Here is a 26,605-nt window from a genome sequence, read left to right on the forward strand (position 1 = left end):
TTTTGCCCCCCGATTTTTCAAGCCAATTTTCAAGGGGGGGGTGACAAAAACTTTAAATATGATTTGCAAAGGCCTAACTAGAAAGTTTATGTCTCTATATGCAAATAATTTTAGTCCTGGAGATGGAAGGTGATAGCTCTATTGTTCATCCAGCGACCCATTTCTAGAATGCCTGGATATACACGTACATTCCGAGGTCGCCTTCATGGACAATAAGCCCCGCATGGATATTTTTAAATATCCATACTTCCAGAATAATTTTCATTATTCTGGCGCGTATTTGGTTTAATAAATTTAATAAAATCAATAATAATTGAAATAATAATAATATCGTTCTATATTACAAATGTTTGCTTTCGCCCGTGCATTGCATATCTCTAGCGCTAGTGGCTCTAGTACTCTCGCAAATTCATGAAAAGTATCGATTAATCTATATAGAAAAGTAATTTTATCGATATCAATAACTATCGATAATTTAACAGCAAGAGTTCCAAAATATTGCCCACTATCTACAATAGCTGGTCAGAGTGATTTGCAATTTGCATAGCAATTACTCGCGGCAGCAATACACGAATGAAAACAGAATACTTATGCTCGTTTGCCGAATGAAACTTCCGCAGATCATATAGAATCACTCGCCTCAGTGCAGGAACCGCAGGAACAGAATAGCAACTTATCTTGATTTATTCGATGGCGAGATAGCAACTTGATACATCTCACTCACACTAATAGCAAAATTTGTTAGGCATTTTGTTCGCAACTACTCGCTGCTAATCGTAGCACATAGTGCCATCTCGCTTACACTAACAGCGTCAAACAAATTGGCAGAACTTTATGTTATTTTCCCAGATGATTTTCGCAGCAAAATTCACTTTCACGGAACTTCCTTCATGCTTTTCACATGCAAAATACGCCTATTTATCGTTTACAACCATTTTTAACTATACTAACTGAGAAAACTATTAAAAATTACGAAAAGCTCTGCAGCCGGCATGAACAGAGCACTTTTGGTTGACAGTGTTACTACACTCATATACAAATATAATACATTAAAATTTCTTTGGTTAAAAAGCACACAAGTCACGCTAAAATTATCTCTAAAAATTATATTAAAATTGTTTATTATTAGTAAAAGTTGGACAGGACGAACATAAATTGTAGGACTAAAAATGTGAGTAATTATAAAATTAAAAATACTTTGCTAAAACTTGTAACTAAATGCGAAATAAATAATTACAGTTTAAAAGCGACTCAAACACAACCTCATCACCGAGTTGACTATAAAGAGGTCCGAAGTCATTTATCTACTGTGCCAACAATGGTACAAGGCCTGCTCCAGCGAAAATACCACAGCCTCCTTCGCGTAATGCTTCTGGACAGGGCTGTCATTCGCTCACACTATGCGCCCAATGTTCCAATATTATGCCTTGTCGCACAGAGCGATTCGGCAACACACCTCTACAGCTAATATGCACACAGCGTACGAGCGAAAGCAGAGTGGGAGCGAACGACAGCACTCGGTGAAAATCGCCCAGTGAGTGACAAACAGCACTTGGTGCTGCCCTTTGCCACACTCCGTGCGGAATTGCGCAAAAAAATTGTTTTGTATTTACAAATTTCCTGCCCTTTTAAAAGTGAAAATACACGCTGCACTGAACAACTAATATGGTCTATGTTAAGTTAGTACGGATCAGGCACCGCAACAGTAAAAATGTTTTTTTCAATCACACCACTTCAACTGACCCAGCGCAGGGTGTACAATCCAGCCGCGCAGAGTGCGGCTCTTGGTGTGGTAAAGCACGCAGCAAATTTATCACTCTGCGTTTGCGACTGCCTATTGTTGGTGCGCGTAAAGCACGAAAGAGCGTGCTTAGCAAAAGAGACACTGAAGGGAATTTGTGGGCGAACACACACCGCATGGCGAGTGTTGTGTTGTTTAAGAATGTGTGTCTTTTGGTCTGCGCTGCGGTTTATGCCACCTCTGCTTCTGGATATAGATGGTATGGTAGGCTCTTCCGATAGGCACTTCAAACTGTATATCTTCCCGTTCAGTACAAGCCCCGAATAAAAGAACAGCAGCTTGGACATTCCATTTTCGCTGATCGTCAGCCACAGAAGGAGCTTCTTCGGGTACTGTATGTGGGAGATACTTTTGACGTCATCACTTACATCCTCGCGGAGAGGGGGGGATGTAGAGCACCGGTCCCCTGCCAGTCGTTGGCGTGAAACGTCAAGTACGTATCACCGGGTATTATGTACACGGCATCGTACTTCACCGAAAATATGTTCTTTACCATCACCTTCAACCGCTCCTTCTGGGTGACTGCCTCCACTGGCACTTCTGCAATAAAATGTCCATTTTTGCCAGGTATTTCTTCACCGCTTGGCCGGTTACTCCGACTTCTCGGCCCAAGCCACTTCACTCTCGGTCTTCTTGTTCAGCTTCTGTTGCACCTTACGATCGCGTAGCACCATCAGACGGCCGGAATTAGACTTCCGTTTGACCTTCTCGCCTTTCTCCAGAAAGAAGAGTAAACTGTAAATGCTGGACTCGACCATATCCCACGGACACGAAGTATCTCACAATGTTTGACTTATTCGCTGCGGAGCGGAACTGGCAGTAGGAATAAAACATCGAGCGTAGTTGCGTGACTGTTTTCGCCATTGATGCTGCAAATCAAATGATAACGCTGTATGTGTTTTTAATCGTACTCAACAGGGTTACTGCGACAGGTGGCAGGACGAACGCATGAAAAATCGTTAAAATTACTCCATTTTTAATATATACGTTAGCGAGAGGAGAGGCTCGTCGATTTAACACATGCCATCTGCAAGATCCAACTGTGAAAAGATTGTGTGTTGAGGAGCTTGAGCGCAAACTAGTGAAAATAGCGTAGGTCAACAAAGCACACAGAGGAAAGGGTACATCACGACTAGACCCTGTCGGAATATAGGAGCATAAACAAGCAAAAACCAAATCCAAAGGAACCAATTGCGAAACTAGTCAAGCTCCAAGGGTCGATCGCATATCAGCACTCCATGATGATGCTCAAAGTCGACCGCATGCTATCCGTGCGAATGTTGTATCAGCTATTTTCTAATTTTTAGAACACCGCGACATTCCAGGCGGTTTGATACAGGGCGTGTTAGTGAAAGTCCCTAAGAAGAACTATTTTAGACAAGTTATACAGAGTTATTTTGAGACAAATACAGGAGAATATCGACGCGACTCTTTGACTGGTACCGGTAGTATTTCGTGCAGTTGAAGCTTTTGAGGACCATATTGCCGTGTTTTGAAGTCTTCTCAACTCCAATCATCTCCAAACACAAGACAAATTTTTCGAACACAGCAAGCTGAAGCAAGCTGGACCCGACAAACCAGGAATATTGGCGCCAAAGTCGAATATACACGTAGTCAAGGTAATGCTCGGTACTTGGTGAGTTCAAAAGGGACTAATCGCTTTTGAACTGCTAGATGGAATTAGACCAAACCATTACGGTAGACCCCAATGACTACAATTGACTCATTCAAATCGACCACTTTCAAAATAAACAGTCTAGGTATACAACTAGATAAGTGTGTTAACCGAGATGAACTGCTTTGAGGGCCCTTCGTTACTCAGGCTAAACGGGATGATGCCAGGTCAACAAGGGAATTCAGCATAACAGCTCAGATACTATACAGTCTTGCTGGTAAAAGAAAATTTCCGAATATCTCAATCAACTTAACAAACTCAATGCTCGACTGGGCCCTGTGTACGATAATGATAATGTCGATAGTGGCCTGTGTGACGGAAAGTGGGGTATCGTCTAACGCAAATTGTGTCGTGATTCATTTTCTTCTGCTGAATAGTGCATTAGCAGCCACCGCAGCAGCGTCGCCGCTCTCGTAGCATATTTAGTACCGTTCGCATTTGCATTCGTGACAGTCATTTTATGCGCATATGCTTGGAAGTTGGTGATACACGGAGGGCAAGACGACTAGATGGCCATTTCTCTATCGTCGTTCTCGCTCCGGTCGGCAATTTACTGCGAAATTGTACCAAGTTGAATGACCACCACCTTTACCGCAGCCACCTCCCCCTTCGGTTGGCCGTAGCAGATACCTCAAAGCGAACGGATTGTGTGGCCGGTTTGGTGCGAAACTGAAACTAGAACATTGTACGTGTACTACTGCCCTTGCCATCACCAGCACGGATGCGCTCTATCTCAGACATACATGAAGCCGACGCCAAAGCAACGGAAAAACGTTCGAATTTTTGCTGCCCTCGAGGCGTCCGTTGCTGTGGTTCTGTCTGTTCGACCTCGTCATCTCCTCCCGGTAAACAAACTCACTGGTAAATGACCGGTTTTAATGTCGATTCAAATCAGTCCCACAGCAGAGCGATATGGATAGCCAGCCGGGATGGTGGGAGGAACGCTCTCAAACTCGAATTGCAACTTCTATTCGTAATTGAGCATAAGCTTGTGCAGCTAGGGCGTCCGAAAATGGGTGAATACTTGTTAGTGGGTTTGTTAGTTTTCTTTGCTGTTAACATCCACAACAATCGAGGTGGAATTGTCTTCTCTTCTAAGTTGAAAAGTTTTGGACATTTTTGGACGCCCTACTATACTTTGCGTTGAGAATTCAGGACAGACAGGTCAGTTTAATTTTGTAATTGAGCAAAAAAGTCGACAGTAGCTGCCGCAGCAGCAGCAGGTCTGCAGAAGAATGTATCCTGCTGAATGCTTGTCGAACTTGCATTGAACAGAGAAAATATCTACTTGATTAAGTACACAAACAGCCAGGCGGAACGTCGCGTCACGGCGATGTGCAGTTCATCGCGAAGACATCGCCGCCGGCCGGGTGTTCGGAGACACATGCGGTGATAGCTTTAAATATTGATATTGTAATAGAGAAACAACGAACAGTACCGGACCGAAGGTATTACCTACCCGCGGCAGAACTTCAGCTCTTGGGCCGGCCGAAGATAGCCACCTGAGTAAACATCGCTGCCCTGCGTCTGTCCTTTGGCCACTGCTCGCATCGCAGCTCCTATGAATGAATTTATTCGCGCATAGCGGTCGGCGATGACGACGGGTAAAACGGCACGGGCGGCGGGCGGCGCGTTGTTTGTGCAATTATTTTCCGCCGACTGACACATGCATTGAAAGTCGCTGGTTCGTCTGGAATGCATGACATTGAAGGAGTTCAGTGTTCCAAACCAGAACGGAATCGAACCCGGTTGTACGTGGATCATGCACCGAAGCGCACTACGTGCGGAAGTACCTGAGCAGCTTTTCTCTGGTTGGAAATCTTTACCAAATTAATCGTCTAAGAATAAGTTTATAAAAAACAAAAGAGCAGCTTATTTTATACTGAATAAATGATTTTTTTAATGAATTTTATTTCTTTATTTTTGTTCCATATCGGTGAAAATGGGTTAGTTTTGAAAATTTCAATTAAAAATGCGTAATTTCATGATGAAAATGATATAAACATGTTATGACTGCCTGCCATTTAACTTTCAACTTTTTTTTAGTGTTGCGAAAACGTAACGCACCCTTCTTTCGATTCTAGAGAAAGCTAGGTTTGAGATATCAACTTGGATCGTATGAAACAAAAAAAGATTGGGAAAAGGCTGCAAGGTATACAGTCCTAAGCGTTGTACGAAAGGGTGACGTAGGCCTATGTTAGTATTACCATTGTATTGATAAAACATGTTTTACTCGAGGAAGCATTCCTTTATGTCAGATCATTAGAGCAAGGACTAATGCAGACAAACGCATGCAAAATGTGCTATAATGCTATATTTTGTTATTGAATAGATATGGAGGTGCATTGATAGCACATTTTGTTATTAAGTAGATATTTAAAACATTGGTTATAAGATGAGTTTAATAACTGATTTTGTTATCATATCTTATTATGACCTTAAAATGACATTCGATATATTTCATAGAATTTGTTTAATGATTTTAAATTATAAATCTTATATAGAAAAATGGATTTCTGTCTGTCTGTCGGGATGTTCCTTATAGAATCGAAAACTACTGAACCAATCGGCGTGAAAATTTGCATGTAGAGGTTTTTGGGGCCAGGAAAGGTTTTAGTGATAGTTAAAGACCCCTCCTCCCACTAAGAGGGGGGGGCTCCCATACAAATGAAATACAAATTTCTGCATAACTCGAGAACTAATCAAGCAAATAGAACAAAAGTTGGCATGTGGGTGTTTTTGGTGACAAGAATTTATTCTATGGTAAATTGAGACCCCTCCCCTCTTTAGAAGGGGAATTATGACTCTTCTCCTCTATAAGAGGGGGGGGGGGCTTCCATACAAATGAAATACAAATTTCCTCATAACTCGAGAACTAATCAAGCAAATGGAACCAAATTTGGCATGTGGAGGTTTTTGGAGGCAAAAATATTTTCTATGGTGAATTAGGACCCCTCCCCACTAGGGGGGGGGGGAGGGGGCATCTACACAAATGATATACAAATTTCCTCATAATTCGAGAACTAATCAAGCAAATAGAACCATGTTTGGCATGTAGGTCTTTTTGGAAGCAACCATTTTTACTATGATGAATTAGGACCCCTTAAACAGAAATTTTTGCGAAACTCAAAAACTAATTGAACTCGAAAAATTCGAGACTCTTCCATAAAATTTTAGTCAATAACAAAACCACAAAAACTATCTATAGTAACACTAGATCATTCAGGATGAGACGGCCGCGAGTGGTGCCGGCGACCAGCCGTCGGAAGCGCCGCCCACTGGGGGAGGCAACGCCCCGCAGAAATCACTACAGTCTAGGTTTATTTGTTTTCCTAGGTCTACCTGGGTTTCCTGGAACGAGCGATAGCGAGTAAGGAGAGGATCGCGAAATGGTACATTCCACAAAAAAGTTTTCCGTGAAATGGTACATTCCGCTTAAGGTTTTTCGCAAAATGATATTCGGCGAAATGTTGTACAATCATGGCGAATATTACTATCCGCTTTCTGACTATGCAATGAGGGGACAGGGGAGTTGTTTTCTACTTTAGTGTGAGGAAAAATTGCAAATTTGTATATTAAACTAGCCATTCCAGGTAACTAATAAGCATTAACATAAGCAGCAAATCAGCGTATCTGGCATTTTATACTGCACGTTGTTGTATATTAGCTTTTTGACTGCATAGGTGTTGTAAATTGGCATCCAAAATGGTATTCAAATTCTTCGTGTCGGTAATTAGCTGTAAATTAGCATTGTCAGCACTATAAGAAGGTAATCAGTAAAGTAGCTGTATATTTTGCAAAATAGCGTTTAAGTAGCATTTAAGGCGACTTAAATGCTTATTGGCCTACATTTGAATAACATTGGTGATGCTTTTTGGTTACCTGGGATGCTTTCATAGTTACGTTACTGCCAAAATGAATCATTTAAGGTTGAACTCGTCAGAAACTTGCAAAACTCGAGATTGTGACAAAGATCATCCGAGATTCATGATTTATGTACAACACAGGTTAATTTGTGGCCATACGAAGTTTGTCGGGTCAGCTAGTATTTCATAAAATGATTTTTTAATATGTCATATGCTACTCTGAATACAGTCATGTTATTGCTTTGTTATTCAAATAACACAAGCAGTTATTCTTTTGGCCTTAAAGGAGCAAAATTTTGATATTATTTTTTGTTATCTTACCAACTATGTCAGCCAAAACAAGACCAAATTTTGATATGAGTTATTCGATTTCCAATAACACATTTTGATATTATTCAGCTCTTCGCTCTTGCTCGGGAATTGCTGCATAACTCGAGAACTAAGCTTAGTGTGTTCTACAATTTTTCAGAAAAACACTTTTTTGAACGCATTTTAAAACAAAAATTTGCATCGCCCCAAGGGCAGAATGCATACGATAATCCATGGCAAAACTGTTCAATTTTTGCAACGTATCCCGATGCATCAACTTCGCTGCAGCCAGAGGAATGGTTATCTGTAGTACTCATTTTGCACGATGGAACATTCGGAAGCACACCTGGAAACATCCTAATGGAGAGGCCTGCTCTCAGATCGACCACGTTCTGGTTGATGACCGGCACTTTTCTGATGTCGCATACGTGCGATCCTCCGGGGAACAAACGTTGACTCGGACCACTATCTCGTAGTAAGCAAGATCCGCGCCCGGTTGTACAACGTATTCAAATCGAAGCCAACGAGGAAGATACGACTGAACATTCGGCGGTTATCAGCGGAGGGAGTTGCTGTAGAGTACTCTCGGAAGACTGATGAGCGAATCGGTGAAAATCTCGGAGAGAACGAACAGTGAAGACACATCCACGGCGCGATCAGTACTACAGCGCGGGAAGTGTTGGGTACTACTGCTGCAGACACTTCCAGTGAGTGGTTTGACGCAGAGTGCCAACGAGTGACTGATGAGAAGAATCGAGCCAGAAGTCACATTTTGGCTGCAACTGTGACACGCCAGAGCAGAGTGAGAGATACCGAGATGCTAGAGCTGCCGAAAAGAGACTTCACCGTCGTAAGAAACATCAGCACTGAGATCGCGTTCTTGCGGAGGCGGAGAATTGCTTCGAAAGGCACGATACGATAAGCTTCTTTAATACGATCAACGGAATCAGGAACCGGACCGTGCCAACTCCTGTTATGTGCAACGACAAGGAGTGGAACCTGATTACCGAAAGATCGGAGGTGGCTAGGCGTTGGAAACAATATTTCGATGCATTGTTGAATGGTGAACAAGATGGAACGGTCAACAGAAACAGGATAACGATTGGGGATGATGGACAAGCTGTGGATCCACCAACTTTGGACGAGGTTAGGAAAGCAGCGAGAGAGCTGAAAAACGGCAATGCAGCTGGAAAGCACGGCATCCCCACCGAACTTTTGAAAGTCGGGAGCAAACGGCTGTATTGTGCAATCCACAAGGTTATACTAAAGGTATGGACTGAGGAGGAATTACCTACGGACTGGTTGGAAGGTCTCATATGCCCTATTTACAAAAACGGCCATTGACTCGAATGCAGCCATTATCGAGGAATTACTCTCCTTAATTCTGCAGGCAAAATTCTCTCCCGCATCCTGTTTCTCAGAGACTGAGGCCGTTGCAGGAAACTTTGATTCACTAACAAAGTGCGTATTTCGAGAGGGACGCTCCACGATGGACCAAATGTTCGCCTTGCGACAGATCCTCGATAAATTCCGGGAATTCAACTCGCAGACTCGTCATTTGTTTATAGACTTCAAGGCGGCATACGATTCAGTTAAACGAAACGAGCTGTGGCAGATTAAGCTTGAACATGGTTTTCCAACAAAACTGATTAGGCTGGTACGTGCCTTGGTGACGGACTATCGAACTTGCTGTTCCATTGGAAGGCGCTATTCGAAGGGCCGGCGTGCAGAGAAGCGGTACCATCATCACGAAATCTCATATGCTCCTAGGGTTCGCTGACGACATCGATATCATCGGTGTTAACCGTAAGGCTGTGGAAGAAGCATACACGCATCTTAAGGAGGAAGCTGCGAGGATAGGGCTTATCATAAATTCTACCAAAACAAAGTGTATGGTGGCTGGTAGAGAGCGTGGTAGCCCTTCGGGCGTTGGAACTGCGGTGGTGATAGATGGAGATACTTTTGAAGAGGTTCGCGAATTTGTTAACCTTGGTACGTTAGTGACATGTGACAACGATGTGAGTCGTGAAGTAAAAAGGAGGATAGCGGCTGCTAACAGGACCTTCTACGGATTATGTAGCCAGCTGAGGTCCCGTAGCGTACAACTCCGTACAAAACTCGCGCGTTATAAGACGCTAATTCTCCCGGTGGTACGAAGTGTGGATGTTGAAAGAGAGCGACCGACGAGCTCTTGGCGTTTTCGAGCGTAAGATCCTGCGGTTTGGCGTATTTGGCGGCAAATTAGACGAAGGAGTGTGGCGCAGGCGCTTGAATCATGAAATATACCAAGTGTACAAACACGCGGATATTGTGAAGCGACCAAAATACGGCAGGCTACAATGGGCTGGCCATGTAGCAAGGATGCCGGATGAAAGACCAGCGAAAATAATATTTAGCAGAGAACCCGACAGAGGCCGACGACTTCAAGGCAGACCCCGTACCCGTTGGATGAGCGCTGTTGATGAGGATGCTAGAACAGCGGGTGTTAGGGACGGCTGGAGAGTGGCAGCTCAAGACCGAGTAATGTGGAGACGGCTCCTGAATTCGACATGGATTCGATAAGCGGATTGTCGCCGAAAAAGTAAAAGTAAAAAGCCAAAATGTCAAATTTACTTCCATTTGCTTGATTACTTCTCGAGTTATGATGAACTTTGTATTTCATTTGTATGGGAGCCCCCCCCCCTCCTAAAAGCGGAAGGGATTCCAGTTCACCAAAGTAAATATTCTTGCATCCAAAAACCCTCTCATGCCAAATTTGGTTCCAGTTGTTTGATTACTTCTCAAGTTATGCAGAAATTTGTGTTTCATTTGTATGGCAGCCCCCCTTCTTAGGGGAGGGGTCTCTAACCATCATAAAAACCTTCCTCGGTCCCAGAAACACCTACATGCAAATTTTCACTCCGATCAGTTAAGTAGTTTTCGATTCTATAAGAAACATACAGACAGACAGAATGTCATAATAGGTATAGATATAAACGTGAAAATCAAATATATTCTTGCTTCTCATATTTATTGTTATTGTTATTGTTTTCAATGCAAAAATCTACGAAACTAAAGACAAAATCGAATTTTTTTTGCTGATGTTCGGAAATTCCACTGTTTGAATATTCATTCCTTTTTCGTGTTAATACTTCGTACTCTCATTTTTCGAGTTATTTAGGCTGTAAAGCCCACAAACAATTGATTTTATAAAAAAAATATTATATCCAACAAATTATTTTTTTGCCCCCGGTTTTTTAAGCCAATTTTGAACCCGAATCAAACGCAAAGCCATGGGTCCTTCAGAACTAGATCCTTCTGTATCGACAGACTTCCCAGCCGGTTATTAGAGTACAGGAAAATTACGGGGCTTGTGCAAAGATCCTATTAACCCTGTAACGGCACAACCCAGTCGAGATTCGAACATACGACGACTGGCTTATTGAGCCAGCATCGTACCCCGGAGCTAACTGACCGTTACACTTATGCACTATTACATATTATATACACGTTACACTTTCGCCGGATGGACGATGGTAATCTATGCAAGCAGTGCCTGTAGCTCGTGATTCATGCGCATCCGCCACTCTTCGCTTTCCGTTTGTGCTCCGCCAAATATCATCCGCAGCACCTTCTGCTTAAAAACGGCAAGGGTGCGAATGTCCTCCGTGAGCAACGTTACTGCTTCAAGTCTGTAAATAACTGCCGGTCTGATAGGAGTTTCGTACCAACATTGTCAGCTTCGTACGGGGGCGTTTGCGTCTTGATCGATATCCTAATCAGTGTTGTTGTTCGCGATCACCAGCGGTCCCAAATACATGAATGCATCTGCCATTTCTAGTGCGTCGCCGTCAACGGTTACCGTCCGTGGGAGGCACTCGTTTGTTTCCCTTGCGCCTCTTCCTTTAATACAATTGGTCTTCAACGCATTTATTTTTAGCCCGATCCTCCAGGACTCTACTTTCAGTCCGGCGTAGATTGCCTCCACCGTCGCAAAATTCCGGGTTATGATATCAAAGTCATCTGCCTAGGAGTTGGCTACCCTTGGTAACAATCGTGCCTCTTATTTCGGTGCGCACTCGTTGGATCACCCCCTCTAGAGCGATGTTGAATAGCATGCAGGATAAGCCGTTACCGCGGCTCGCCTCAAAGGGACTCAAGAGTGTCCCCGAGATGGGCACGACCACACGTCACTCGATCCAATGTAGCTCTGATCAGTCGCGTCAGTTTATCCGAAAACTCGTATTCGTGTATTATCTAACATAGCTGTTCTCGATCGACTGTACCGTATGCTGCTTTGAAATCAATAAAAATGTGATGCGAGGGCACATTGTACTCCAGATCAGGTATGGCACGATCACTTTGACTTAATTCACATTCATTTGACAGTTCCGTCTCAGCCAAGCAAAATATGACAAAGTTTTGTATGGGACATTTGTAGAATTAGTTGTAGCGCAGATACAGCAATACTTTGTTCAGAAAAGTTGTAGATAATAACTAGTTCTTCAATTGTCCCATACATAACTTTTTGAAATTCTGCATGACTTGTTATGTATGATTAATCAGGGGAATCTTCAACGTGAAGAGTAATATAAGAGATGCTGCAGTTACGGTAACACTAACTGGAATAAACTACCAGTTCTTTATTCTAACTCGTTTTATACAATAGAAACTCTCCAATGAGATCTAGCATAGATTGAGTACCGTCAAGCGGTGAGTTATACAATTTATATTAAAGGGTTCGGCTAACTGATCGAAAGAATATATAACAATTTTCCCCCTTTTAGTCGATGACAACCTTTCTATCTTCTCTATTGTAAGAATTAACATAACGTAATTATTTTTTCAATTACAATTAATATTAACGCAGAGTATATTCTGATTCAGCTAATCGTACAATAATAATCGAAAATTTAACATTTTTAAATTAAATATTTTGCACATACAATATTCCGAAAATTTAACATTTCATATTAAATTATTTTGCTTGTATAATATTCCGTAAATTCACTGTACAACTGGATAATTCGATCGCGATTTAGATCGCGTGACGATAGGACTCCGAAGACGTCGTAATCTGCGCTTTAAACGCGTGCGGTTGTTAGAAATTTCACCGTCCATGCCTCGAGCATTGGAAGCTTCTGCTTCTGTATCAGAAATTTCTCGTAGACGTTTACTGCGCTGCATTGGTATACTTATCGCCGTACTAGGTTTGTTCCTCTCCACCAATTTAAGTTGACTTCTGTGCGCGTTAACAGTTGATCTTGAAAGAGATATTGAGAAAACATTAACAGAGATCCTTTTCACAAATTTAGCTTCGATCCATCTTTGACTGTCTGTTTTGTTAGGATTTTTGTACAATATTTTATCACCTAAAGTTAAATTAGAAAATGGATCGTTAACAGGCGCATCGTAAACTGGACCTAAATTTGTGGATTTGCTCTTATCATGAGGCTTTTCTAAAAAATACCTAAAATTACTCTTTGGATGTAGTAAGTCTAGCAGTATTTTGGGTTTGTAACTTAAAATTTTCTCCGAAGGTAAACCGTCCTTGGAAGTTGAGTAAGTATTACGGTAATTAATCAAAAAATATGTTATTCTATCTTCAATCGGTAATGATTTCGTCTGAGAGTCTAAAATAAACTTTTTAAATACCTCCTTTACTACCCTTACCATTCGTTCTGCTTGTCCGTTACTATTAGGATTATAAGCAGGACTTTTCATAACCTGAATTCCCTGCCTTTCCATAAATGAAATAAAGATTCCTGAATTAAACGGGGGTCCTCCGTCCGAGACTAATACGTCCGGAAGACCAAACCTTGCGAAAATCATTGTAAATTTCCTAATTACCTTGCTTGCATCAGTGCCATATATCATCAAATCAATCTCAAGCCATTTGGAATAACTGTCAACCACAAGTAAAAAATGCTTATGGTCGAAATAAAAAAAATCCGCATGAATCCTGCTAAAAGGACGTGTTGTAGGTATCCAAGAAGAAGGTGTGCACTTTCTTGGGTTTACAGTCGTTGTCATACAAACTTGACATTGTTTTACGAATTTCTCTATATCACCGTTAATCCCTAACCAAAACAAACATCGTCTGGCCATCTGCTTCATCTTCACGATGCCGCTATGATTGGCATGGAGAAGATTGAGAACACGATTGCGCATAGAAAATGGTATGAAAACTCTATCTTGGTATAACAAACACCCATTCAATAACTCTAAACCATCTTTTAAAGAATAAATAGTCTTCCAACGTTTATCAGGTTTATCCGACCAACCATTTTCTATGAAATGCTTAATTTTCACAAGAAGCTCGTCATTCGTCGTCTCTTTAGCAATAGCTAAATAATCCAAAGGAATTTCATTAAAGAAATTAATGTTGTTTATTTCACAAAAATCTAAGCCTTTTGGAACAGGGTCGCTCAGGGGAAAACGGGAGCAAAAGTCTGCGTTTCCCATCTGAGATGCAGGTCTGTATTTTATATCAAATTGGTAAATAGATAATTCCATTGTGTACCTTTGCAATCTAGTTACACACAATTGATTTTTGCCCTCTTTTCCGAAAATCCCTAGTAACGGTTTATGGTCAGTAAATACAGTAAACTTCTGACCGAACAAATATTTATGAAATTTCTTTACCGTCGACACTAAAGCTAAGGCCTCAAGGTGTAAAATGGGATACGATTTTTGTGCATTGTTTAAGGAGAATGATGTGAAACTTATAGGTCGTTCTTTGCCATCAATGACATGGGCTAAAACTCCACCCAAGCCATAATTGCAAGCATCAGAAACGACTATTAACGGCTTTAAAGGATCGTAATATTCCAATAGATTTGCTTTCAGTAAAGACTCTTTGCTATCCTCAAAACATTTTTGGCAACTATCGTCCCACACGAATTTAACATTCTTTTTCAATAGTCTATACAATGGAACTAGCTTGGTAGATAAGTGAGGGACAAATTTTCCATAAAAATTAATTAACCCTAGATACGCTTTAAGTTCAGAAGTATTGTTTGGAGTTTTAGCTTCTTTAATTGTTTGTAATTTATCAGGTGAAGGTAAAATACCTTTGTCAGTTAATAAATAACCCAAATAAGGTAGTATATTTACAAAAAATTTGCATTTCATAAAATTAACTTTTATGTTTGCTTGATTCAACCTATCAAGAACTAGCATCAGTTTTTCTTCACATTCCTTCCTTGATTTTCCTGCAATTAAAACGTCGTCAAGATAGCAACATACACAATCTAACCCTACCAAAATTTGATCCATAATCTGCTGGAATATTGAGGCGCTAGAGGAGGCCCCCTGAGGTAACCTATTATAGGTATATAAACCTTTTATGGTATTTATTACCATAAACCTCCTGGAACGCTCTGAAAGTTTCAGCTGGGTATATGCTCCTGTCAGGTCAAGCGAACAGAATACTTTGCAACCTGCTAACGATGCAAAAATATCCTGAACAACGGGAAGTGGATAGGTATTGGGTATAATGACTTTATTAATAGAGACTTTACAGTCAATCACAAGCCTAATCTCACTATCTTTTTTGATGACAATAACAACCGGAGAAGCCCATTCGCTTACCTCGATTGGAGTTATGATTTGCTGTTTCTCTAATTGATCTAAGTGCATCAACACTTTTTGCTTCAATTTGTATGGTACATCGTATGCCTTCCTAAATATCGGTTGTTCATCTTTCATTTTCAAGTCTGCTTCGAAACCTACAATGGGTTTGGTTAAGTCTCTCTCGAATACGTTACGAAAAGTGGACTTAATCATACCTAAGTCTTTTCCGTCAGATTTGGTAATATCCACGTTGTTTACCGAAAAAGTTCCCCGGAACATACCTCTCCAGTTAGGATAAAAGGTATCTAGCCAATTCCTTCCAAACAGCGGTGTGAAAGAGTTTTTACCATCCAAAATTACCAACGATGTATTTTCTTCCCAAAAATATTCAATGGTTCACCGTTCACTACCACAAGTTTGCTTTGATAGTTCGAAACAGGTAACTTAGAGAATAGGGCTAAGTAAGTAGATTTGCTAATAACAGTAACTGTCGCACCACAATCAATTTCCATCCTAAGACTTACATTGTTAACCAAAGCGTTTACTAGGCATGGCTCACTGACATGATTGATGGCTGAAATCATCATGCAAGGATAAACTTCATCTTCTTCGCGATCACTAATTTGTAGCCTCTTAAAATCATAAGTTTCAAGGGAATCATTTATCTGTTCAACAAAATTTACCGACTTGCGATCTCTCATGAGCCAGCAATTTTTCTTTAAATGACCTCTTTTCTTACACCAATTGCAAATTAAGCGAAAATGATTATTTCTGGACTGAGGATTTGAATCATTATTTTTGCGAGAAAAACTATTGTTACTAGCGCGATTCCTCTCCGAATGTCGGTTGAAAGTATATTTCCTATTACCACTGCGACTACGACTCCGACTTCGATCCCGAAACCTGACATACGGTCTGCATCGTTGACCGCCGTTATTGCGATACTCAGTCGATCTGCCGCCCAATCTATGCCTCACAGACAAAACTCGCCCAGCATCATCGCCTAGAAATCTTGCTCTCATATTAGCCAATTCGGTTCTCACTACCACTTGTTCAACCTCTTCCAACGTTAAGCCATCTTTCATAAGTAATTTTTTTTTTAACTCTTCATTACGCAAACCTAATATAATTCTATCTTTTATCGCCTCTGTTTTATGTTCCCCAAAGCCACAATTTTCACCAAGAAGCTTAATAGCAAGGATATAGTTTTCCGCCGATTCCTCGATGCCCTGATCTCTATTGTGAAACTTATATCGATACATCATATTTGGCTCCGTCTTATCAAAACGCTCTTTGAGCCGGTTGACCATTTCATCATAGCTGATTGTGTTTAAATCTTGCCCGGGATAAAGCAATTTAAGTTCATCGAATACCACTGTTCCACTAAGAGTAATGAACAAACTACGTTTCCTTTCTTCTGGCACATTGTTTAATTGATAAAGAAAACCTAAACGCTCTAAATAGCTACTGAAGCTTGATCCTCTGATATAGTGATCAACAGACCCAATCAAAGACATTTTATAGCGAAATATTAACTTATGTGAGAGGTGAAAAGGAAAAAAAACAATTAATAAAATTGGAACGACTTACGTGACCTTGATTGCTTACTGTTCTGTGCTGTTGGCTCTTTCCTTTGGCGAATATTGATAGCAACCTGCTGCCTCTCCAACTGCTGCTTATCCAACGAAAACGAATGCCAAAAATGCTGGTGAGCGATTTCACCTCCTTTGCGGATTCACTATATCGGCTTATAGAATTATATTGTACTTGGCGATGGCGTTAAAAAAAAATCTTGCCGCGTGTCACTGTAATTATCTGCTCTTCTAAAATCTTCACTGCGTTTTTACCAGATTTCACTATTTTTTTTTTTTACTAGCTTTCACTCGGAATTATTGGCCACCGGAATTACATATAGCTACTCAGCACGCTACCTTTCGCACTGTGAATAAATTTCACGCGATTATTTTTGATTTTCGGTATTACTCAAGTAGCGAATTAACTTTCGGGGTGAGATCGAACTAAATGATGACTATTAAACCTTTAAAAGCGACTATACAAAGCTTAGTCAACCCACGCTTTAGTACAAAATGGATTTTACTTAACAAAGGTTAATAACTGTTTAAACAAAGCGCAATTATCAATCCCTATTGTATTATTGAATAAAAACGCTTTGTGTTGAGACTTAGAAGTAAAATCGACCGCACTGGCGGTAGAATTGCATCCTGTAGCAGATTGGTGCTAACGGGCGTACATTTAGACCAGTTTTGCAGCCCTTCTGGCAACCCGTCAGCCGCATAATAATTTCAGTAGCGATCGGACGATAGTCAGTCCAGATCGAGCCAGTAACAAGAGTAAACGCAAAACTTGCGTATTCGTTATCCTGCTATCAAATATACTTACCACTCTGCAATACTTACCTGTGAAGTTGGTTATTAGTTGGACCCGTTTAGCCTGAAATAAATCTCTAAGTTATATTGCCTAATACGGTGACTTCAGTGATATTCTATAACAGTGAAAATTCCGATCCACTACCATCCTCTTTGGTGGTTATTATCCAGCAGCCGCCGCACAGTGGGACGGCTTCAAAAATAGTGAGACATAAGCAATAGCATCGAAACCTTAAGACATAGCATAATAGTTGCTTCAGAGAAGTTTCTTCATTTATAAAGCACTTTCTAGCGGTGAAAAAATATTCGGACATTAGGGTGTCCCTAATCAGATACAAAAAATATTTTCTCTATTTTAGGTCAGAAATGATTGTTACCTACAAAAAAGTTGTAGCTAAACTATTTTTGAGAAACTTTGTTGAATACTGAAGATTTCTATCTCTTACATGAAAGAAGTTATAGAGCCAAACTCTTAGGGACACCCTTCTAAACAGTTTTTACGATCTAGCTCTTTAATAACGCTTCGTATGCATTTCAAATGTTCTAAAAAATTATTAATCACATTAAATTGCATATTTTCGTCGAAGACAGTAGAACTCTATCTTTTTCCTTTTAGCAGCTGTCACTGGTTTTTTAATTTTTACATGTAATCTTTAAGGGGGTGTAACTCGGGGGAGAGCAGCTATGAGCAGCTCATCTCACTTATTTTTTGTGAATCAATGTATGCTGTATCCTATCATGTACAACTTAGGGCGGAACACTGTGGAACATCTGAGAAAAGTTACCATGAAGGCAACCGTTTCTAAAGCTGAAAACTATGGAAACCATAGTTTTGTACCGCTTTCGCATGTTCTCAGAATTAAATCAGCAAATTTTTTAATGGTAATTTGGTGACCAGACACAAAACCTGTCAAGGCTTTAGTCAATTGTTTTTTTTGGCGAAAAACTAGTGATCGTCAAAATATATAACCTACAGCAAAATGTGTAACCTACCAGCGCACACCGGATTTTAATCCATTAGGCAGCAATCGTTCTTCCATTACTGTTTTACCTGACTCACTGCGAATATGCGTATTATTGAAATAAAACGTAACCATACGTTTTATTCGTTTATAACGCATATGCAGTTAATATCGATAACAAACGATTTTTTATAAGTTGTGCTTTTGTTATTGCATTTAATTTGTAAAAAGTTGCATAAATAACAATTCAGTTTCACAATACAATTATTGCGTACTATTGGCACATGAAATATAACGTTTAAGTACGTTATTTTTAGTGATCAAAATTAACGATATTTTCGATACAAGGGCGATATTTTTCGAAACCTTTCGAACCAACACGATCCCGCGAATACAACGCATTTCGCAGTGAGTCAGGTAACACAGTAGTACTTTGTCGAAAAAATTGTCGAAATAAGGACATAAAAAGGTTTTGGGAACCTAGAGCAAGAATGTGTGCACGGTATGAATGTTTGATTTAACATAGTTTTTTTAATGCGCTTTTCATTCTCAATAAGGAAGCCACAAATCAAGATATTTTTAACACACTTACGGTATGCTCCAATCCGTTGATATCTTCCATACAGAGAGTCTGTAAAAAACTATGCCGTTCAGTGAAACTGCACTGAACCTGCTAAAAAAAACCAGTTCTTTCAATCAATACCATAAATGAAGATAAACAAGAAGAGTAAGGTGAAAATAAAAATACAAAAAAAAGAACAAAAAAATACTAATATTACAAAACTTAACTACAACACATTCATCGACTTATATAAAACGCTATTTAACTGCAATATATTGATTGTTTTGCTTTGCGGAAACAGAACAAAACTATGGTTTCCATAGTTTTCAGCTTTAAAAACGGTTACCTTCATGGTAACTTTTCTCAGATGTTCCACAGTGTTCCGCCCTAAGTTGTACATGATAGGATACAGCATAAATTGATTCACAAAAAATGAGTGAGATGAGCTGCTCATAGCTGCTCTCCCCCGAGTTACACCCCGTTAAAGATTACATGTAAAAATTAAAAAAAACCAGTGACAGCTGCTAAAGGGAAAAAGATAGAGCTCTACTGTCTTCGACGAAAATATGCAATTTAATATAATTAACAATTTCTTAGAACATTTGAAAAGCATACGAAGCGTTATTAAAGAGCTAGATCGTAAAAACTGTTTAAAATGGTGTCCCTAAGAGTTTAGCTCTATAACTTCTTTCATGTAAGAGATAGAAATCTTCAGTATTCAACAAAGTTTCTCAAAAATAGTTTAGCTACAACTTTTCTGTAGGTAGCAATCATTTCTGACTTAAAATAGAGAAAATATTTTTTGTATCTGATTAGGGACACCCTAATGTCCGAATATTTTTTCACCACTAGAAAGTGCTTTTTGAATGAAGAAAGTTTTCTGAAGTAACTATTATGCTATGTCTTAAGGTTTCGATGCTATTACTTATGTCTCACTATTTTTGAAGCCGTCCCACTGTGCGCCGGCTGTCGTCGTTCCCGCCTGCTATACACGCTTGCTGCCGGCTGTCGTCGTTTCCTTTTTTCCTTCAAAATACACAACGTAGGGCAAGCGCCAACACAATTTTGGTGCCGTGACCAGGATTGACTGGTTACTTGCTGTTTGGCGCATCCAGTAGCTGTTTAATTTTTCTACAAGGCTCGATTTATCGGGCGTAAGTGGATCGGAACTGTTCCTGATTGTTCTGCTGGCATCGGCTGGCACTCATCGCTATTGTTCCTGTTGCAAAGTTCTATTGTTCCTGATATAAAGTGCTATTGTTCCCGCCACGAGGCATCATTGTTCCTGCTACAAAGTGCTATTGTACTACGAATCTCCATTGTTCATAATACAAAGTGACGCTTTCATCGATCTGGACAACAATAGGACTACAATACGACAATTATCTTGCTGTGGCGTCACAAGCTGTGGGAATTAACGCTTTTCTACCTGCTACGACAAATTCGGAGGATTTTTCGGAATTTTCAACGAGCTGTAGTTCCAGTTTCATTGTGCTGTGGAATTTCTTGGCTTTTCTGCATCCTGCTATTCGAACCGGTGAATCCGGTATTCATATTTGTTCCTGTTGGCTGAAATTTATACAAGGCATAATTAGCCTTGGCAAAGGTGAGCACCTTTCCAAGCATTTTTCTACCCTTTTGTGGGTCTACTTGTGGTCTTTCGTTCTACAGGTCGTTCGGCTGTTTCATATCCAGTTTAATTCATCGTGCCGCTTATCAACATGGCGGATCAACAACTAGAAAGGCAGCTGCGTTCCCGGAGATCTACGCTGCTAGCATCGCTGGGTCGGGCAGAGGCCTTTGATGCTGATTTCGACGTTCAACGGGACCAAACGCAGGTAACATTAAGGTTACAATACCTTTCCGGAATATGGGATAACTTAGAGGCCGTGCAGGCTCAATTAGAGGACATTGAAGCCAGTCCAGAGGGTCAAGCGGAGCATGCAGCGGCACGTGCCGATTTTGAATCCCGTCTCTTCGCAATAAAAGCCAGTCTAATTTCGAAATTGCCTTCTGTTCCTGCAAATCAGAGCTCTCAGCCTTCTCGGTCTTCCTCCACTCTCTCGGGCATCAAGTTGCCAACAATTTCTCTTCCGGAATTCGATGGTGATTATAAGCAATGGCTTGCTTTTCACGACACTTTCCTAGCGTTGATACATTCAAACAGTGAAGTTCCGGATATTCAAAAGTTTCATTACCTGCGAGCAGCTGTGAAGGGAGAAGCTGCTAAATTGATCGAATCGATTGGAATTAGCTCTGCCAACTACGCTTTGGCCTGGCAGACATTAGAAGGGCGTTATTCCAACGATTATTTACTTAGAAAACGGCATCTGCAGGCACTCTTCGACATTCCGTGCATGAATAAGGAGTCCGCTACAACGTTACATGGGTTAGTAGACGAGTTCGAGCGGTACGTTAAAATTCTTCATCAACTGGGCGAGCCAACCGGTTCGTGGGGTACTATCTTGGAGCATCTTCTGTGTACCCGCCTGCATGACAGCACTCTTCGAGAATGGGAAAACCATGCCTCGACTGTAGAGAATCCTGATTACACCTGCTTAATCGATTTCCTCCAAAGAAGGACCAGAGTTTTGGATTCAATATCAGTGAATCATAACCACGCTTCCAATCCTGCTTCTGTTATGCCAGCTAACACATCAAAGCGACCCTTTCACTCGCAATATCGTTTGTCTTCCTACTCTTCTACAGCAAATTCAGTAGGATCCAAACCCACAGAAAGATGTGGTGTTTGCGGTCAACCGCACATGGCGATAAAATGCCCAAAGTTCAACCAGCTTACGTTTGGAGAACGTCAGCAACTCGTTCAATCCAAGCGACTTTGTCATAATTGTTTGAAAACTGGCCACATGGTTCGCAATTGTTTATCCAACTCCAGTTGTCATAAATGCAATCGTCGTCATCATACTCTACTGCATTCTACGCAAGGTGACGGATCACGAAGGACCATCGAAGCAACTGCTTCAAGTTCTACTCTACCGGAGAATTCGCAGCCTGACGAACTTACTGCAGCAACCGCGTCGGCCCAGTCTTCAGTTCCAGCTACCGAAAATGTTCCAGAAGTGGAAGTCAGCTCCGCTGTCCAGCATCCAAGAGAGAATGTTTTCCTGCTCACTGTGATCGTGAAGGTAATCGACGCCTTCGGACATACGCATCTGGCTCGCGCTCTGTTGGACAGCGCATCGCAGCCAAATCTCATCACAGATCGAATGGCTCAAATTCTTCGCTTAAGAAGGGATCGTGTTAATGTTACCGTACAGGGAGCCGGTAAACTTTGTAAGCCGGTACGGGAATCAGTGTTTGCCCAAATCCATTCTAGACGGGATGATTTTTCTTGCGGTGTAAGTTTCCTAGTAATGGATAAGGTAACGGCAAATCTTCCTTCTCAGGATATATCTACAACTGGATGGAAAATTCCCAAGGGATTGTTCCTAGCAGATCCATCGTTCAACAAGAGTCAACCAATCGATATGGTATTAGGGGCCAGACATTTCTATTCGTTCTTTCCCAGTTCTGCGCGTATTCAGTTGGACAAAAATCTACCGCTTTTAGTAGACAGCGTCTTCGGATGGACTATTGTTGGCTCTGCAAGTCCTGTTCTTTCTTCACCAGTTTCTTCTTCGGCAATCTGCAATACCGTATTAGTTTCGAATATCTCTCTGGAAGACAGCATCGAACGTTTTTGGAAAACCGAAGAACTTACCACTGAAGGCAACTACTCGGTTGAGGAGACGCAATGTGAAACCCTGTACCAGGCTACTGTTTCCCGAAATCCTGAAGGACGCTATTTTGTACGCTACCCCAAGAAGCCTGATTTCGAATCAATGTTAGGTGAGTCAAAATCTGCTGCTATGAAACGATTTGAATTACTTGAAAGACGGCTGCAGCGAAACCCACTACTTAAAGATGATTATCACCAGTTCATGCGAGAGTATCTCTCCCTTGGCCATATGCAGTTGGTCAAAGAGGACGAAGAACACAACTCTCGAGCCTATTATTTACCTCACCACCCCGTAATTAAGGAAGCAAGTTCGACAACCAAGGTTCGAGTCGTTTTCGACGGCTCTGCAAAAACTTCTACCGGTTTCTCGCTCAATGAAGCTCTTTGCGTAGGCCCCGTGGTGCAGGACGATCTTCTTACTATCATCTTACGGTTTCGCACATTCCCAGTTGCTCTAGTCGGAGATATTGCTAAAATGTACAGACAAGTACTCGTTCATCCGGAAGATACCCGGTTGCAGCGCATTTTATGGCGCTTTTCATCAGAATCACCTGTACAAACCTACGAATTGCTAACTGTAACTTATGGTTTAGCTCCTTCATCATTCCTTGCGACCCGTACTCTCCAGCAGCTAGCGACAGACGAAGGTGAACCATATCAGACCGGTGCACAGGCTCTTAAGAAATGTTTTTATGTCGACGATTTCATCGGTGGGGCACAAACAGTCGAAGAAGCCATCCAGTTGCGAAACGAACTTACCGAGCTGTTAACAAAGGGCGGAATGGAACTTCGAAAATGGACCTCTAATCAACTGGAAGTCTTACAGGGACTATCCCAGGAGCAAATTGGTACGAAATCTACACTGCGATTTAGCCCGAATGAAACCGTTAAGGCACTTGGAATTGCGTGGGAGCCTGAAATCGACTGTCTTCGTTTTGACTCACAAATTCGTCGAAGTGATGAGCCTCCTACAAAAAGAACTGTTCTTTCCGACATCGCCAAGTTATTTGACCCCCTTGGTCTTATCTCTCCAGTAATCGTCTGTGCAAAGATTTTAATGCAGGAGTTATGGTTGCTGTCCTGCGACTGGGACGATCCCATTCCAGATCCCGTCAGGGCAAGCTGGGAAAACTACTACCGAGATCTGGTCAAAATTTCTGAACACCGAATAAACAGGTATGCTTTCTTACCTGATGCCGTTATTCAACTACACACTTTCGCAGATGCCTCTCAACTTGCTTACGGTGCCTGTACGTATGCCCGCTGTGAAGACGAGTTGGGAAACGTACGAATCCAGCTTCTGGCGTCGAAATCCCGCATAGCCCCGCTTAAACGAATAACTATCGCTCGTTTGGAACTTGAAGCAGCCAAATTAGCCGCGCGGCTCCACGACAGAATCAAACAAGCCATCGACGTCAACGTATCCGCATCCTACTTTTGGTCCGACTCAGCTGTAACTTTGCAATGGTTAAAATCACCCCCGAATGTTTGGCCAACTTTCGTCGCCAATAGAGTATCTGAAATCCAGCAGTATACGAACGGTTGCCAATGGAAGCATGTTCCCGGGACAGAAAATCCAGCAGACTTGATTTCGCGTGGCATGTCAGTAGAAGATCTTCTCGTATCCAAATTATGGAGTAATGGTCCTGCTTGGCTGTCACAATCCTCGCAAAATTGGCCCAATTCTTTCCCACCAAGCGTCCCAGATGAAGTTTTGGAAAGGCGGACAGTAGCAGCAGTCGCACAAGCATCTATACCAGTTCACCCGTGGTTTTCACTTTGGTCCTCCTACAGACTTCTTTTGCACGCGATAGGATATTGTTTACGCTTTGTGTCCAACACCCGTTTGAGAGTGCGAACACAACCTTTATCTACAACCCAACCTATCGACCGAACACTGACAGTGGCAGAGCTGAATAAGGCAAAAACGATACTCATACGATTAGCCCAGGAAGACGCATTTTCGACAGAACTGAAACAGTTGCAGAAAGGTGAAACTGTATCAAAACAATCATCCATTCACCTGATGAGCCCGTTTTTAGACCCAGAGAGAGTGTTGAGAGTAGGAGGCCGTCTTAATTTGTCCCAGTTACCCTATCAAGCAAAGCATCCAGCTTTAATTCCCGCTAACCACCCGCTTACCCGGATGATAGCTGAACATTACCACCGTAAATTGCTTCACGGCGGCGGGCGCCTGCTGTTAAGTACAATTCGAGAGGAATTTTGGCCGCCAAGAGGCCGCAAACTAGTTCAAAGCATCGTCAGAAATTGTTTTCGTTGCACACGCCTCAATCCAGTACCTGCCCAGCAACAAATCGGTCAATTACCAGCTCCGAGAATAATCCCAAGTCGTCCATTCAGTATCACCGGCATTGACTACGCTGGCCCACTGTATCTTCGTCCGATTCATAAGCGTGCAGCACCTGCCAAATCTTACCTGTGCGTCTTTGTGTGCTTCTCAACCAAAGCAGTGCACTTAGAATTGGTGAATGACCTGTCCACCCAAGCATTCCTGTGTTGCCTCCGAAGGTTCATCGCCCGGCGTGGCTGTCCTGCGCATATCCATTCTGACAATGGTAAAAATTTCGAAGGTGCAAAGAACGAACTGGCTGAACTTTTCACTATGCTGCACAATAAATCACAGCAGAATGAAATAGTTTCCTTTTGCGCTGAAGAAGGCATCACCTGGCATCTAATACCGCCCAAAGCGCCGCACTTTGGGGGCCTTTGGGAATCAGCCGTTAAAGTGGCCAAGAAACATCTATTTCGACAGCTAGGACCGACTCGCCTAACGTTTGAGAGCATGTGTACTATTTTGACACAAATTGAGGCGATAATGAACTCCCGTCCCCTGCTTCCCATGACAGAAGATCCGAACGACTTAGCCGCACTCACACCTGGACACTTTCTTATCGGATCATCCCTGCAAGCCCTGCCCGACCCAGATCTGAACGACATACCTGTGCACCGACTCGACCACTATCAGCAGCTGCAGTTGCATGTGCAGCAATTTTGGATCCATTGGCGAAAGGAGTATCTACAAGAACTACAGAAAGACACCCGAGGATGGAAACGAAATGATGAAATAGTTCCCGGCAGGATGGTCATCATTGTCGACGAACTACAACCACCGATTCGCTGGCCGTTAGGGCGAATACAAGCTGTTATACCCGGAAAAGATCAGCTGGCACGAGTTGTTTCAGTCCGCACTACTCGTGGAATCATCACTCGTCCGATTGCAAAAATTTGCCTGTTGCCGTGTTCTCCAGTACCAGCCAACACTTCACAAGACTCACCAATGGCCAACAACCCACAACCGGCCCAACGCAGTTCGGATATGTCGTCAGGATGAACTAAAGTGAGAAGAAATAGTGTTAGAATTATAAAAACCAACCTGTATTACTAGTTAGTTAAAATTTATGTTACTTGTTTACATTTTTTGTTGAACATGATTGTTCAAGGCGGCGGGTATGTTGAGACTTAGAAGTAAAATCGACCGCACTGGCGGTAGAATTGCATCCTGTAGCAGATTGGTGCTAACGGGCGTACATTTAGACCAGTTTTGCAGCCCTTCTGGCAACCCGTCAGCCGCATAATAATTTCAGTAGCGATCGGACGATAGTCAGTCCAGATCGAGCCAGTAACAAGAGTAAACGCAAAACTTGCGTATTCGTTATCCTGCTATCAAATATACTTACCACTCTGCAATACTTACCTGTGAAGTTGGTTATTAGTTGGACCCGTTTAGCC

At 41.7% G+C, this 26,605-nt stretch overlaps 1 protein-coding gene across 1 annotated transcript; it reads right to left on the bottom strand.

Moving 5' to 3' along the window:
• Window positions 1–12,574: 12,574 nt before the first annotated feature.
• Window positions 12,575–17,856, bottom strand: LOC128735085 (uncharacterized). The gene is made up of 3 exons (XM_053829570.1): window positions 15,421–17,856; window positions 15,224–15,360; window positions 12,575–12,893 (listed from the first exon to the last, which is right to left on the bottom strand). The coding sequence occupies exon 1, from the start codon at window positions 16,720–16,722 to the stop codon at window positions 15,562–15,564; it is 1,161 nt and encodes a 386-aa protein (XP_053685545.1). The 5' UTR covers window positions 16,723–17,856; the 3' UTR covers window positions 12,575–12,893; window positions 15,224–15,360; window positions 15,421–15,561.
• Window positions 17,857–26,605: the final 8,749 nt, after the last annotated feature.

Source organism: Sabethes cyaneus, chromosome 2 (assembly GCF_943734655.1).
Source record: "Sabethes cyaneus chromosome 2, idSabCyanKW18_F2, whole genome shotgun sequence".
In the NCBI taxonomy this organism is placed as follows: domain Eukaryota; kingdom Metazoa; phylum Arthropoda; class Insecta; order Diptera; family Culicidae; genus Sabethes; species Sabethes cyaneus.